The sequence below is a fragment of the Meriones unguiculatus genome, chromosome 1 (genome assembly GCF_030254825.1).
Source record: "Meriones unguiculatus strain TT.TT164.6M chromosome 1, Bangor_MerUng_6.1, whole genome shotgun sequence".
Lineage (NCBI taxonomy): Eukaryota > Metazoa > Chordata > Mammalia > Rodentia > Muridae > Meriones > Meriones unguiculatus.
This window is the reverse complement of record NC_083349.1, coordinates 107,117,254-107,130,595: the sequence shown is the minus strand read 5'-3', so window position 1 is coordinate 107,130,595 and position 13,342 is coordinate 107,117,254. Positions and strand designations below refer to the sequence as shown.

General features: G+C 51.1%; 1 protein-coding gene across 1 annotated transcript in view; it reads right to left on the bottom strand.

Annotated features, from left to right (window-relative positions):
* Positions 1 to 13,342, bottom strand: part of Alk (ALK receptor tyrosine kinase) — a 703,407-nt gene that overhangs the window by 24,773 nt on the left and 665,292 nt on the right. Inside the window, exons 14-23 of the mRNA XM_060364669.1 lie at positions 12,063 to 12,194; positions 11,307 to 11,451; positions 9,699 to 9,881; positions 8,386 to 8,484; positions 7,719 to 7,871; positions 5,876 to 5,980; positions 4,024 to 4,210; positions 2,467 to 2,557; positions 2,300 to 2,364; positions 184 to 313 (exon numbers count right to left, since the gene is read on the bottom strand). Coding sequence (XP_060220652.1) covers positions 184 to 313; positions 2,300 to 2,364; positions 2,467 to 2,557; positions 4,024 to 4,210; positions 5,876 to 5,980; positions 7,719 to 7,871; positions 8,386 to 8,484; positions 9,699 to 9,881; positions 11,307 to 11,451; positions 12,063 to 12,194 — 1,290 coding nt within the window. The remainder of the gene's footprint in view (positions 1 to 183; positions 314 to 2,299; positions 2,365 to 2,466; positions 2,558 to 4,023; positions 4,211 to 5,875; positions 5,981 to 7,718; positions 7,872 to 8,385; positions 8,485 to 9,698; positions 9,882 to 11,306; positions 11,452 to 12,062; positions 12,195 to 13,342) is intronic.

Genomic DNA, 13,342 nt, shown 5'->3' with positions numbered 1-13,342 from the left:
GCGGGCTCCTCAGGGCTGGTGTGCCTCCACCATCCATCTTCTGCTCACCCAATCCCGCCCATGCCTCTCACCCACCCTAGGATCCCACCAAGCACACTACTTGCCAGGCAACCCATTCCCGATCCCCTCACCCCTGCTCCTTTACCGACGTGAACCCTGGAGGGAAGACTGGTTCTCACTCACCGGGCGTGGGCGCGTCTCCCTGAGGAAGGACTTGAGGTCTCCACCGGCCATGAGCTCCAGCAGGATGAAGCGGGGCAGGGCTTGCAGACTCACTCCAATACAGCGAACAATGTTCTGGTGGTTGAATTTGCTGCGGGGCAGAGGGCATAGCCACAGTTAACTGAGCTGGGTCTGTGACTATTAAGAGGAGTAGGACGCAAGGGTCATGGTTCCAGCAAGCATGCTGTGAAGCTGCATCCTGGCAAGGGGTCTCTGGCTGAGCGTGAGGTGAAACTCCCTGGGGAGCGGCACAGGTTGGGCATGCCTGAATTAGCAGGAAAGAATTCTACTTGGATGGGAGGACTTCGAGGTGACAAAGCGCATGTGTGTGAGTATGCATGTGTGTGTGTTTGTATGTGTGCACATGTGGTTATGTGTGCAAGAGAGTAAGTGTGTATATTGGTATGTGTGTGTGCATTTATTTGTACTTGTGTGTGTGTGTGTGTGTGTGTGTAAGGAAGGTCTCAGGCAGAAGCTTAAGGACTGGCTTCTGAAAGGGACAGCATGTGATCTGCTGGGTGACAGACAGTCTCTGTAAAAGAGAGGCAGAAGGAGAGGTGACCCCACTGGTCTCTCTAATCTCCTGTGAACTCCAGCTAGGCAGGAACTGATTGGGACATGAGTTCCTGAGATTTGCCTTATCTTGTCATTTTAGCATATGCAGAACATTTAGGATATGCTGCTAGGAAAGTCCACATGGTCACACACACACACAAATGCACACATGTACACAGTCACACGTATACACACATACACACTGTGAATTGAGAGACTGGTAATCATATGCTGAAATATAACTGTTTATTATGACCTAGTAGGAATATTACATAATTAAGCTCTCCTTCTATGTAATCTTACATTTTTAAGGTTTTATTTAATACTCTCACATTACATATGTAACCAGAAAATAACTACTGTTTTTAAAGCACAGTGCTAGCCTAACTGTGTATCTTCTTCTCGTCCCAGAGCCCATAAATGTATCACTTACACAGCTCTGGCTGCATTCTCTTGCTACTTCAACTTGGACCACCTCAGGTCACCTCCCCAAGCCAGGATGTCTGGAGGAATCAAAGTGCCCGAGGCAGCTATGAGCCTCCTTCAGGTCTCAAGGGCAACTGTCTGCCTCCTCCCTCAGGAGACCCGATGTCAAGAGTAGCTGCCCTCAGGAAGGTCCCAGTTTCAAACTAGGCCTGACTGGCCAGTTTCAGGATGCAGCCAGCCTGTCATTGTAAATGTTGGATATGGTGGTCTGCTAAGCCACTATTATGGATTTCCTTCCTTTATACCAAACCTATGAGCTGGAATGGACAAAGGACCTCAGTTCTGTTCTGGAAGAGTCACTTGATGGGGTGGGGCATGCCATCTAATGTCAGAGGTGGGCATTATTTTCCTTCCTTCCTTCCTTCCTTCCTTCCTTCCTTCCTTCCTTCCTTCCTTCCTCCCTCCCTCCCTCCCTCCCTCCCTCCCTCCCTCCCTCTCTCTCTTTCTCTCTCTCTTTCTTTCTTTCTTTCTTTCTTTCTTTCTTTCTTTCTTTCTTTCTTTCTTTCTTTCTTTCTCTCTCTTTCTTTCTCTTTCCCTTCCTTCCTTCCTTCCTTCCTTCCTTCCTTCCTTCCTTCCTTCCTTATCTTATTTATTATCTTATTTTGATTGCTTTCCTTTCTTTCCAAGACAGGGTTTCCCTCTGTAGCCTTGGCTGTTCTAAGCTCACTTTGTAAACCAGGCTGGCCTTGAACTCACAGAGATCTACTTGCCTCCCTGAGTGCTGGGATTCTAGGCATGCGCCACCACACCTGGCTGAGCATGCTTTATTAAGTGAGAAACAGGAACCAATGTTTGGCAGCAGGATGCTGGTTGCAGGCAGGATGCTGTTGGTGATTATGTCACTTAGATACCCTCTGAGAAAATCACTGGGGATTGTTCAGGGAACCTTCTGCTTGTTGGGTGGAGGTGGAGGTGCATTCTGCACCAACACATCCACCCCCCCCAGCCCTCCACCCTGAGACACCTGTCAGTTAGAAAGATCTTTAAATGCCTCAAGGGGGTTGGAGGAGAAAGGCTGGGGTCTCTGTGCCTTTACCTGATGATCAGAGCTTCCATGAGGAAATCCAACTCATCTTGTTCTGAACATACTTCCGGCAGCGTCTGGAAGGGAGGGCGGGAGGAGGAGATGGCTATGAGCCGTGTGGGTTGTAGCGTATAGGGACCTCAGGCTGAGGCTGGGTGAAAGGTGGAGCCACCCCTCACCTTTACAGCCACTTGTAGAGGGCTTGGGTCATTGGGCATTCCAGACACCTGGCCTTCATACACCTCCCCAAATGCGCCATGGCCTAGGCCCCTGTACCAAGAAGACAAGATAGTCACAGTTAAGTGAGCTGAAGGCTGCTGGGGTCCTGGAGATCAGTGTTGCGTTCACTGCGCACGTAAGAGGCAAGGATGAGCACTGGGGAGCCTCACCTTCAGCTTGGCTTCGCCGCGTCACCCGGGGCCTCCCCTTCTTTTCTTTCCTTTTTTTATTATCTTCTTTTGATTTTTAAACTTGGCATGGGTATATTTTCATACAACATTTTGATTAGGGTTCCCTTCCCCCAGCTTCTCCCAGATCATCCCCACCTCCCCACCCACTCAAATCCACACCCTTTATTTCTCCTCTGTTATTAACAAACAAACAAACAGGAATCTAAAAAAAATAATAAGAAAAAGCAAATAAATATGGCAGAATAGGACAAAAGAAACAGACGGAAAAGAAAGCCAAAGAAAAAGCACACAAAAAAATATGTAGTCTCAGAGAAATACATATCCCCCCACAGAAGTCCCATAAAAATACAAAACTGGAAACCATGATTGACAAGCAAAAGACCTGCATGATAATGACAATAGCAACAAAAGCCTTGACAAAATGTCCTGATTCAAAAACACCTCAAAGAACACCACTGAGTTCATTTTGTGTTGCCCACAATGCTGGGCATGGGGTCTGCCCATGTGTGTTTGTATAGCCAGGGACAATGTTGGAGAAGCTAGAGTTTCCTCTGTGAGCCAAACAGGTCTGCTAAGGTTGGAGGTTCACATGCTGAAAAGAGTGTGGAAAATTAGTGTTGTGATGGGAGGTGATTCAAAGGAGACAGGTCATTAGGGCAGAGCCTCCCATGGGCAGATCCTGGTGGCTTCATGTGCCCAGCTCTGTCTTTGCCAGCAAAGGTCATCACCTGATAGTCATAGACCTTGCATCCTAACTCTGAGACCAAGCAAACCTCTTTTCTTCGTAACTCACCTAGCCTGTGGGTATTGTATTACAAGCACCCAGAGAATACATCAAAGACAGCTCTAGCCAGAGATTCATGGAGATGGTCAAATGTATATCCACTCAATGAAAACTTAGTGAATCTCTGGCATCTGCTAGGGACTGAGGTAAGGGATGGCTCGTGTCTGGAAGAGGGTGATCCTTCTAGGGATAGGGACAGATGATTGGCAGATCCTTGCTGTAGAGTGTGATAGTGGATGATAGAGGAAATGATGGGTGTTTTGATAGCTCAGAGTACAGGCTGTGGGGCCAAAATTTTTCTAGAAACGGTGAATGATGGGTTTTGAGGACTTCTGTTCTTTTCATCAGTTTACCCTTCTCATTGCATAAACTGCATAAACACACGGGATGCTGAAATAAACAAACATTCCTATGACCCTCTGAACACTGAACTTTGTCTCCCTGAGAGGCTGGGTGTATGCCCAAGGATGGCTCCTCGTGGCTACATGAGTCCACGGTACAGAGAGACCCTTCTGCTCTGGGACGGTTGGCAGGAAGCTCACCGAATGAGGGTGATGTTCTTCCGTGGCACCTCCTTCAGGTCACTGATGGATGAAGTCTTTCCAGCAAAGCAGTAGTTGGGGTTGTAGTCGGTCATGATGGTCGAGGTCCGTAACTTGCTCAGCTTGTACTCAGGGCTCTGCAGCTCCATCTGCATAGCCTGCAACTCCTGGTGCTTCCGGCGGTACACTGCGGACAGATGGGTGTCTGCTTTGAGGTGGCCTGGGCCAGGTGGCCTTTAGCTGAAGCCCAGCAGTGGCCACCTCCTCCAGACCTTGAACTTTAAACTTTCCTGTCACCATTAGCAGTACTGACAAAGTGATTGTGCACACAGAACATTCCTTCATCAAGTGTGAAGCTTAAAAAAATAATCACCTGACCTAAAGAGATTGTTATTATTGTTATTATTATTAATTGCAATTTATTCACTTTGTATTGTGGCTGTAGCTCCCTTCCTCATCTCCTCCTGGTCTCACCCTCCTTCCCTCTTCTTCCTCCTATGCCCCTCCCATAGTCCACTGATAGGGGAGGTCCTCCTCCCCTAATATCTGACCCTATCCTATCAGGTCTCATCAGGACTGTCTGGATCCTCTTTCTCTGTGGCCTCGTAAGACCACCTTGCCAGGCGGAGGTGACCAAAGAGCAGGCAAGCGAGTTCATGCCAGGGACAGCCCCTGTTCCCCTTCCTAAGAGCAATCTCTTAGTGTTTCATACAGGGATGGTTCTGTTCCTGTTGCTGTGCTAAAGTAGCCTGACAAGAGCAATTTAGGGGAGAACGTCTATATTTTGGCTCGCAGTTCCAGGCTACAGTCCATCACTGTGGGGAAGCCAAGACGGCAGGAACCTGAAGTGGTTTGGTCACATCCACAGTGAAGAGAAGAGAAGGAATGCGTGCGTGACTTAACTCCACTCGCCTTTCTCCCTTTTAAAGTGCAGTCCAGTAACCAAACCCAGGTGAGAATGAGGCTGCCCGTACTTAAGGTGGGTCGTTTCATGTTAGTTAGCCCAATAAGAAAATCCCTCACAGACACGTCTCCACAGGTCACTCTAACTCAGGCACTCCATTATTGAGATGCTCTTTTCAGGTAGTTCTAGACTGTCACCCAGGCGGGCGTGCCAGGATTTTATTAGGGAGGTGGTTGCCATCCATTAAACATGAAGGGATGATAGGGATAGATTAGTTAGTGCCATCCTGGAGGTCACACAGTGGAAGGATGTTTTAGGGAGGTTCTAGCGGGGCATGTTGGGACCCAAGATGGCCATCAGAGGCATCTCAGGTCTCCTGGAAATCAGTCTCCCTGCATGCTTCTGGCATATTTCCTCTGCCTGGCTTCCTGTTGCTGCCCATCTCTCAGGGTGTCTTAGAGCCAGGTTCATACTGAGCATCTATGGCGTGAGATAAGCTCACCATGGTTGGGTTGAAGGGGCTCAGAAACCAGCTTTCCATTCTCTGGTTGAGTGGGAGAGCCTGGCTAGTACAGTTTGAGCTGGTACACAGGGAGTAGCCCCAGCCATGAGCAGGGTTTTCTCAAGCACAGAATCGCTGACAGTGAAGGTTGGGGTGCAGGAAACCATCATGCTGGCCACTGGAGGGTTCCCATCCCTGGGAGCAGCCAGGACACACAGGGTCAACGATCGGCATCAGAGACTCCTCTTTGAAACTGCAGATTTTTTGGTAGGCAGAGGGTTGATGGCTCTGCCCTCACTTGGCCTAGTGGTCCACCCAGCTCTGGGACCCATTAGGGCAGGGTGATGCCTTGGTGTTCATTTTATACCCTGAGACCCTATGCTTTTGGGGGAAGAGAAAGATTCTGAGACCCCTTTGGAATATCTGTTGCCCTGTGGCACACTCACCAATCATGATGCCGGAGAATGCCAGAACGAGGGCAGCCACCAGGGCAGAAGTCACGACAGAGAGGATCAGTGAGAGTGGCAGGTGGGGTTCCGGGGTGGGCGACACTGGAAGACAGGTCCCGATGGGGCACTGACCACCATGCTGATTCTCCTCTGAGCAGGTCCCAAGTCAGAAATACCCTCCCCAGCTGGAAAAGCCACCTGCTGTTTCCCGTCTCTGGAGATCTTGTCACACCTCCCTTTTCAGGGAACCATGGGCCCTAAGCAGGCTCATCCTGGTTTCACAGGCTCCCAGCAGTAGCTTTGGGGTAGAGGGAAAATTCAACAGGGATGAATATCAATCCTGGGTGTTGGTCCCCAACATCAGCTGCACAAGGATGGGAGGAGGACAGAGGGAGAAACAGAAGTGGATATGGAAGAGACTGGGACCTTAGGGGACTCCACACAGCAGTAAAGTCCCTTGATGACATTCTCAGGGGTGGAATTACTTCTTAGAGCCCCAAAACAAGGGAAGGTCCTGTGAGCCCCATCCTGGCCAAATGATATGCTCTGGCTCATGAAACTGCCTCTTCCCTTCCCTCTCCTCCCCTTCTTCTTTTTCTTTCCCTTTCCCCTCCCCTTCATTCCCCCTTCCCTCTTTCTTCTTCTTCTCTCCCCTTTTCTTTCTTCCCCTCCCCTCTCCTTACTTCCTTGTCTATCCTCTCCCCTCCCCTCCCCTCCTCTCTCTTCTTCTCTTATCCTTTCCCATCCCCTATCTTTTCCTCTTCTCCCTTCCCTTCTCCTCCCCATTCCTTCCTTCTCCTCTCTCCTCCCCTCCTCTTTTCCTCCCCTTCCTCTCCTCCTCTTTTTCTCCTCACTTTCCTTCTCCTCCCCTCCCCTCTTCTCCTCTCCTCTCTTCCTTCTCCTCTCCTCCTCTCTCCTTTCCTTCCCTCTCTTCTCCTCACCTTCTTCTTCCCTCTCCTCCTCTCCCCTCCCCTCCCCCATCCTCTTTCCTTTTTTTTCTCGGTTCTCGTCCTTTCCTTTCCCCCTTTTCCCTTCCCTATTCCTTTACCTCTCCTCTCCATTCTTTGTTTCTTTCCTATTCATTTTTCTCTTTCCATTTCTTTCCTTTCCTCTTTCTTTCCTCCACCCACCATCTTCCATTGAATTGGACTCAGGGCCTAGTGTATACTAGGCAAACACTCTACCACTGAGCTACATTCCCAGACCTTTGTGTATTTTCTACTTTGAGACAGAATTTCATTAAGTTACTCAGACTAGCCTTGACCTCCCTCTGTAGCCCAGACAGGCCCTGAAATTTCCATTCTTCTATCTCCATTGGGATTATAGTCCTGTACTCCTAGGCCTGGCTTGGACACTCTGTCTCAAAGGAGACTTGGACTATGTGCAGAAGAGGAAAAGGTGGGGAGTAGGTTAGTGTGGGAAGTAGGCTTAGCACTCTATTGAATCTGGAGAAGACTCAGGAAATGGAGCATCCTTATTGAATGTGTCTGCTAAGGGCTGTGTCCATTCAGGACCCATATACAAGAAGTTCAAAGGCACAGGGCCTGGCTCTGAACCTCTTTGACACCGGGGTATCTTAGGAGTGCTAAGGTCCCTGTGGATGGAGCTGGTATGTCGGGCCCCTTGGTAGAGATACCACAGCTTTTACTTCCTGGCTGAGGGAAGGGCATGGGTGTTTCTGAGTCCCCTTCAGGTGTGATGACCTACCTTTGGCACAAGGTCTCTTTGATCAGTTGCCAGAACATAAGCAAGAGAGGGAAAAGACACTTAGGAAACAGAGGGGCTTGTTCAGTTGGCTCAAGCTTTGGCCCTCTTCCCTCCCCCCATCGCTGCTCCTTACCAACGCAGGAGACACCGTCTTCAGCCAGCACTGTCCCATGGTCACAGAAGCAGATGACTTTGTGGCTCTCGGGGTCCATGTGGCATTCGTCTACCTCACAGTGACTGCAGTTTAGATAATGCTTGATGTTCACTTCCCCATGGCCCTCCATCACTGGTGACAAGGAGCGAGGATCAGTCTCAGGCCAATCATGAAGACCCATCACCCTGTCCCCTCAGGCCCAAACTTTGAACTTTAGCTCTAGCTGCTTGCTGTGGGTTCTTGGGGTCCCTGTCCCATGTGCCTTTGCCACTGTAAGCACATCTCTGTTTGAGGAAGCATCTTTGGGACCCTGGCGAGTAGATCTGGGACTGAGGATGTGTGTTTGTTTCTGTATGAGTGAGAGACTTGTATTCAGGGTCCTGGCTCTGGTACAAGCGGTCTAGCTACTCTTGTGTCATTTTCTAGGACCTGCCTGCCTGGCGGTCCCTATTTTGCCTCTCTGCCTAAATTCAACCATATACCCTGGCTTCCATAAAATATGATGAGATGAGCCATAGATGAGCTTGGATCAGCAAGAAGCCCATGGCCATGCCTCGGTATCCTGATCCCATGTCAATAACATCCAGGTTTTGGCTTGGTGGAAGAAGTGGCTTAAGTTTGTATCATCACCTGGTAGAGGGGGTACCTTTTAAGGCCGGGGTGTACAGGATACCCAATGGACTGATGAAGGAAACCCCATCTTCCCCATCCATTTCGGGGTCATTGTTTGATGCTGCGTTGCCGCCTGTGGCAAACCAGAGAAGAGTTGAACCCCAAAAGGTGGGTGCCCAAGTCTCAGCACATATGCACATCAACAAGCACGCAGTTCTGGCCAAAGCTATGGGTCACCGGGGGCTTGCGGGGCAGGGACGAGGGGAGGGAAGGGAGGTTCGCAGGCACAGAGACTGGAAGTTGGTTTAGCTCTGCAGATGCTGGTTGTCTGGGTCAATTTCCCTTCCAGGTTGGGGTCAGATCATCCAGGGAATCTCTCCGGCACTGCTGTGGCCCCACTACTAAGTAGCCCAGGTGAGCAAGAATCTAGAAGGTTTTAGTCTCTTGAGGTTGGGCTTATCCTTGTGGTTTAAAGGAGTTGCCCTCGGGTGGCTTAGCAGTCAAGATGGGCCCTGGGGGAGATGTGCTGCTGTGCCTTCAGGCTCCCGTCCCTCCTTTCACTTGGGACTGAGTGATCTTAGGGTTCCCCCTCCCACCCTCGGGTCCTCCCATCCACCCAAAGCTTGGAAAGGAAGCTTGTGTGGTTAGCACAAGCATTTCCATAGAGCAACAAAGCAAAACACAGACACGAACGTCACAGTGCTGGCATGCAGTGTGTCCTAATCTGGGGGAGGGTGGGGGTAGCATCTGCAGTATCTTAGGGGCAAGCTCTTCCCAGGGCAATGGGGTCAACAGCAGGCTGCTTGCTGCAGGACTGGCTTGGAGCTGCCTGCGGTGGCTTCTGGGAGTAGTTCCCACCCGCATGGACAGTGCTGCTCTCAAGCAGCTAGTGGGCTGGACAGAAAGGGAGGAGCCCATGACTCTGTAGACCAGTCCAGGCTGGCTTAGCCAGTCCCTCAAAAGGAGCTGTAGGGGCTAGAGGAGTCTGGTCTTCAGGGCTTCCCAGGTTGTTGTGGTGGCTTACAGAACCATCTGGGAAGCCAAAGGCTTTTTATGTTCAGCTTTGAAGGGGGGCGGGTGCACAGGGGTTGGGGGCGGGATGGTGGATGGGGAGGGATCAAGGATCACATAGGATCTTGATGGTGGTGTTGCTGCACAAGCCTAGAAGCAGGATGCTGGCTCAAAAGCCAACACCCTACCTCTGGCGGGCCCAAGCCAGGCAGAGGGGAGGGGAAGCGTGCAGTGACGTCACAGTCCACACTGGGGCAGGGCAGGAAGGTGACAGGGAGGGAGGAGCCTAGGACTAAGAGGGGAAAGAGTGACACCTAGAACACGAATCATCTTTACCTATATATCCTCCGCCTCCTCCACCTGAGGAGCACCCCCCTCCACCCCCTCCGAAACCCCCTCTTGTCTCCCACCCCCACTTCTTCATGGCCTGGGGGCAGGAATGTCCTCCAGCGGCACCCTCCAGCAAAGACTTTCCGGCCCAGAGCAAGGAAGTGTTATCATTCCAGCCGCCTCCACCACCTGTGGGAGAAACGAGACCGGCCTCTTTGAGGAGCTGGAGAAGTTGGAAGGAGGCTGGGGTGGGCTTTGAGAAGCATGCTCCCACTTGCTCTCCTCCAGGGCCCTGTCCACGGTGGAAACATTGGCACTAGCTACACCTCTTAAGCGACATCATGGGCCTATAAAGTTGTTGTGCTTTGGTGCCCTGTTTCCTGGCAGGCCTCTCTAGCCCAGGAGTAGGCAGTGGACTCCAGCAGGGACTTCGGGGACAGGCAGAATGATGGTGGAACTTCTTACTGTATGGCTGCCTCCTCCTGAGGGTGTACATTCACATCACTGTTTCCATTCTAACGAGACTGGTGGCCTACTGAGGCCAGCAGTTGGCGGCTGCAAAGAGAGCAGCCAACCGCTAGCTGCCTGCAAAGGTCACTGTACTAGTTTCTTGAAGGATCAGGCTCTAGCTAATCCCAAGGGTTTCACTGTTTGCTGGCTCTGACATCCAGGCCGCTGCCCTCCTCATTTTGAGCCTCAGTTTCCCCACCTGTAACTTGGAGATAATAAGACTCAAAATCACAGTGTTGAGGGCCGATGTTAGAACCTCTGTCCGAGTGCTTGAAACATCCCTCAAAGTGCTAAGCGTGGGGCCAGTTAAGTATAACAGGTAGACCCCTTGTCTGCTAGCTGCCTCATGCCTGCCTCAGCCTGCTTCAGAGCTGAGGAGAAGCTCAGCAAGATGCCTGATGACAGTGGGAGCCACCTGAGCTGTGTTTCAGGAACCCTAGGGGCTGCTTTGAGCTCCCAGAACTAACAGACAGAATGGAGCCTGTGCATCGCCACTAGCACTTGATTACAATGACTGTCTCCTGCTGGTCCTTGAGAGGCTAGTGCCCACTCCCCCTTATTGCTCCATATGACATGCCAAGAGATACCTACTCAGGTGACTCCACGGGATGGCCTCAGTGGGAACCCAGGCAGTAGGAACAGAGTCACATGAGTGCATCCCTGGGGACTATAAGGGTTAATCTGCCAGGGGGAATCTTCTGGAAGAACTCCTGTTTGAGGTCCCCTGGAGCCCAGAGAGGGCAGTGCAGTAGAGAGGCATAGAGGTAGGGACCTCTGGTAGAGGTGACCAAATGCTAATCATAGGGATCCAGGCTCACAAAATGCAGCTTGGATGGGTAACACACTCCGGTTCCCAACAACGGCAAACGAATCTGAGTTGAGGCTCCTCAGCAAGGTGTACAGGCTTTGTCAGCTCTAGAAACTGCCGAGCTGGCGTCCCGGGCCTCCACAAGATTAGCAAGCCTCAAGCCAGCAAGATAGCTTTATAGATGCAACAGGTTGCCCCCCCCCCCATTGCCTTCCATAGGAACAGCCTCCAGCACTCAGGGCCCAGTGCTTTCAGGGTCCCCAGGGCTTTGTGTGTGTGGGAGGGCGGGGCTTTACCTGCGGCTCCGGAATTTCCGTTCAGCCCTAGAACTGAGGAGTTATTCTCCAGTCTCTCTGGGTGGAACGTGTCTGTCTTGGCCCCGTAGGCCCTGCCACCGCCACCAGCTGCAATGATCAGGGGCACAGGCACTCCATCTTTCATCTGCCCAGGGGAGACATTCAGAGATGGAGAAACTGGGCTAGGCATCCATTAGGGAGACCTTATGCCCCGGCTTAAATGCTTAACTCTACTATTTGCAGGGCATCGGGCTGACTTCTCCATCTGTGGAGATTTGAGGGCCCCAAATTCGTGTTATGGTAACCCCCTCCGACCAGTTTCTCTCTCCAGTGCAAAACCAGTGATGCGAGCCCTCTAGGGTACCCAACTCTTCATAGATTACAAATGACCTGGGATGGATCCTGAAAGATCGTTCCTTCACCCCCTTCCCTGGATCCCCACAAGTTCAAGAATATACTCCTAGCATCTCTGTCTCCAGAAGTGGGGGGGGGCACCCAGTGAGAAGCCTGCCTTCAATCTATAGCCAGGCTTTGACAATGTTGGAAAAGTCTGCCTGGCCTGGGTGAACAAGGGGCCTTGATGCTGAAAGGAAAAGGCAAAGTGTGGTACCCTTTTTTAGACAAACCCGAACACCCTCCGGGCCGTGGTTTCTCACTGAGGTAGAACATCCCAGGCGTTTCTGTCTAGCTTCATTCTGGGGCTGTAATATCACAAGGGGTCCAAGGCACTGCTTCATCTTTCGGAGAAGACCTCACCTTAAACACGTAGGTGGCTCCACCCCCGCCTCCTCCGCCTCCTGCCCACTCGTGCACGCTTCTGTTCACACGAATCTCTTCTTCGATCACGTTGTTCTCGCCGACACAGACCTTCTGGATTAGTTGGTTTGCCTGCACAAACAAAGACCACCTCATTAGGTTTGTGCCAAGTTAGGCTCCTTGACTGCTTACAGCTGTATCTGATCACCCCTTGGATGGTCTATGGTTGAGCAAGGGGAACAAAAATACATACACACATACAATGGTCACTTTGAGCAGGGCTAGGAAAGGGCTGCAGGTCCAACTTGGGTACAAACGTTATGGGAATCTGGGGATGGATTGCAGCCAGGTGAGACTGCCTGCAGGAGGTGGCTTCAGGGTGGGCTGCAGAGTATAGGGAGGGTTTCAGTACAAAGAAGGAAAATTCAGGCCATTCCAAGGGGAAAGAGTAGCATGACCCACAGGAAAGGGGGTAAGTGGGGTGTGTGGGGAAAGGCTTAAGGGTTTCTTGCTTAGAAAAGTACAGCTTAGTGCAGAGGGACCAGTTAGGGTCCCATGGCTGCTCAGGAAGGGATGACAGGACCCTGGGTGGTGAGATGAATTGGGGGTAACTACAGGGATTAAAGGAACAGCCAGGTCATGGCCAGGTCCCCTGTGGATGATAAGAATTGGACTCGGGAGTGGAAAGTCAGGGAGGCTTCTCTCTTTCTATTTGTCTCTCGCCATCTCTGTCCCTCTCCCAAGTTTCAATTCTGAAGTACTACGAGAAGAATTAAAAATAAATACAGAACAAATAAACAAAGCCCAGCAGTGGAATTTTCATCCTCATCTCACCTTTGGGAAAGTCATTTCTCCATCTTAGACATCTCGTTCCTCTCACCTAACATCCTGCTTTTTGTTTTTAGATGTCTGCAGCATGTAGCCTGAGATAGAGTCCCCTGGCTGCCATGTAGAAGAGGGACTGGACGTTGGAATCTGATAGCTACACCCATCATCACTGGGTGACTGCGTCTGTGGGCTTCAGGTGTGGGGTGGGGACAGTGCCATCACAGGCTGTACGGATGTGCAGGTGAGCTGCTGCCACTGTGTTTTACAGGTTACGGATGAAAATGTGGCTGAGTCAATCTCCTTAGAGTCACTTCAGGGCCCCAGTGGCTCCTGGTGGGGCTCATGGTTGTGGAGACGGAGGTTGCTGGGATTTTGCTGGCATGTTTGTAACAAAAAATCTGGAGTCCTGGGAGGAAGAGCCTCCTGCCTGAAGAACAGTTACACCTGCCTTG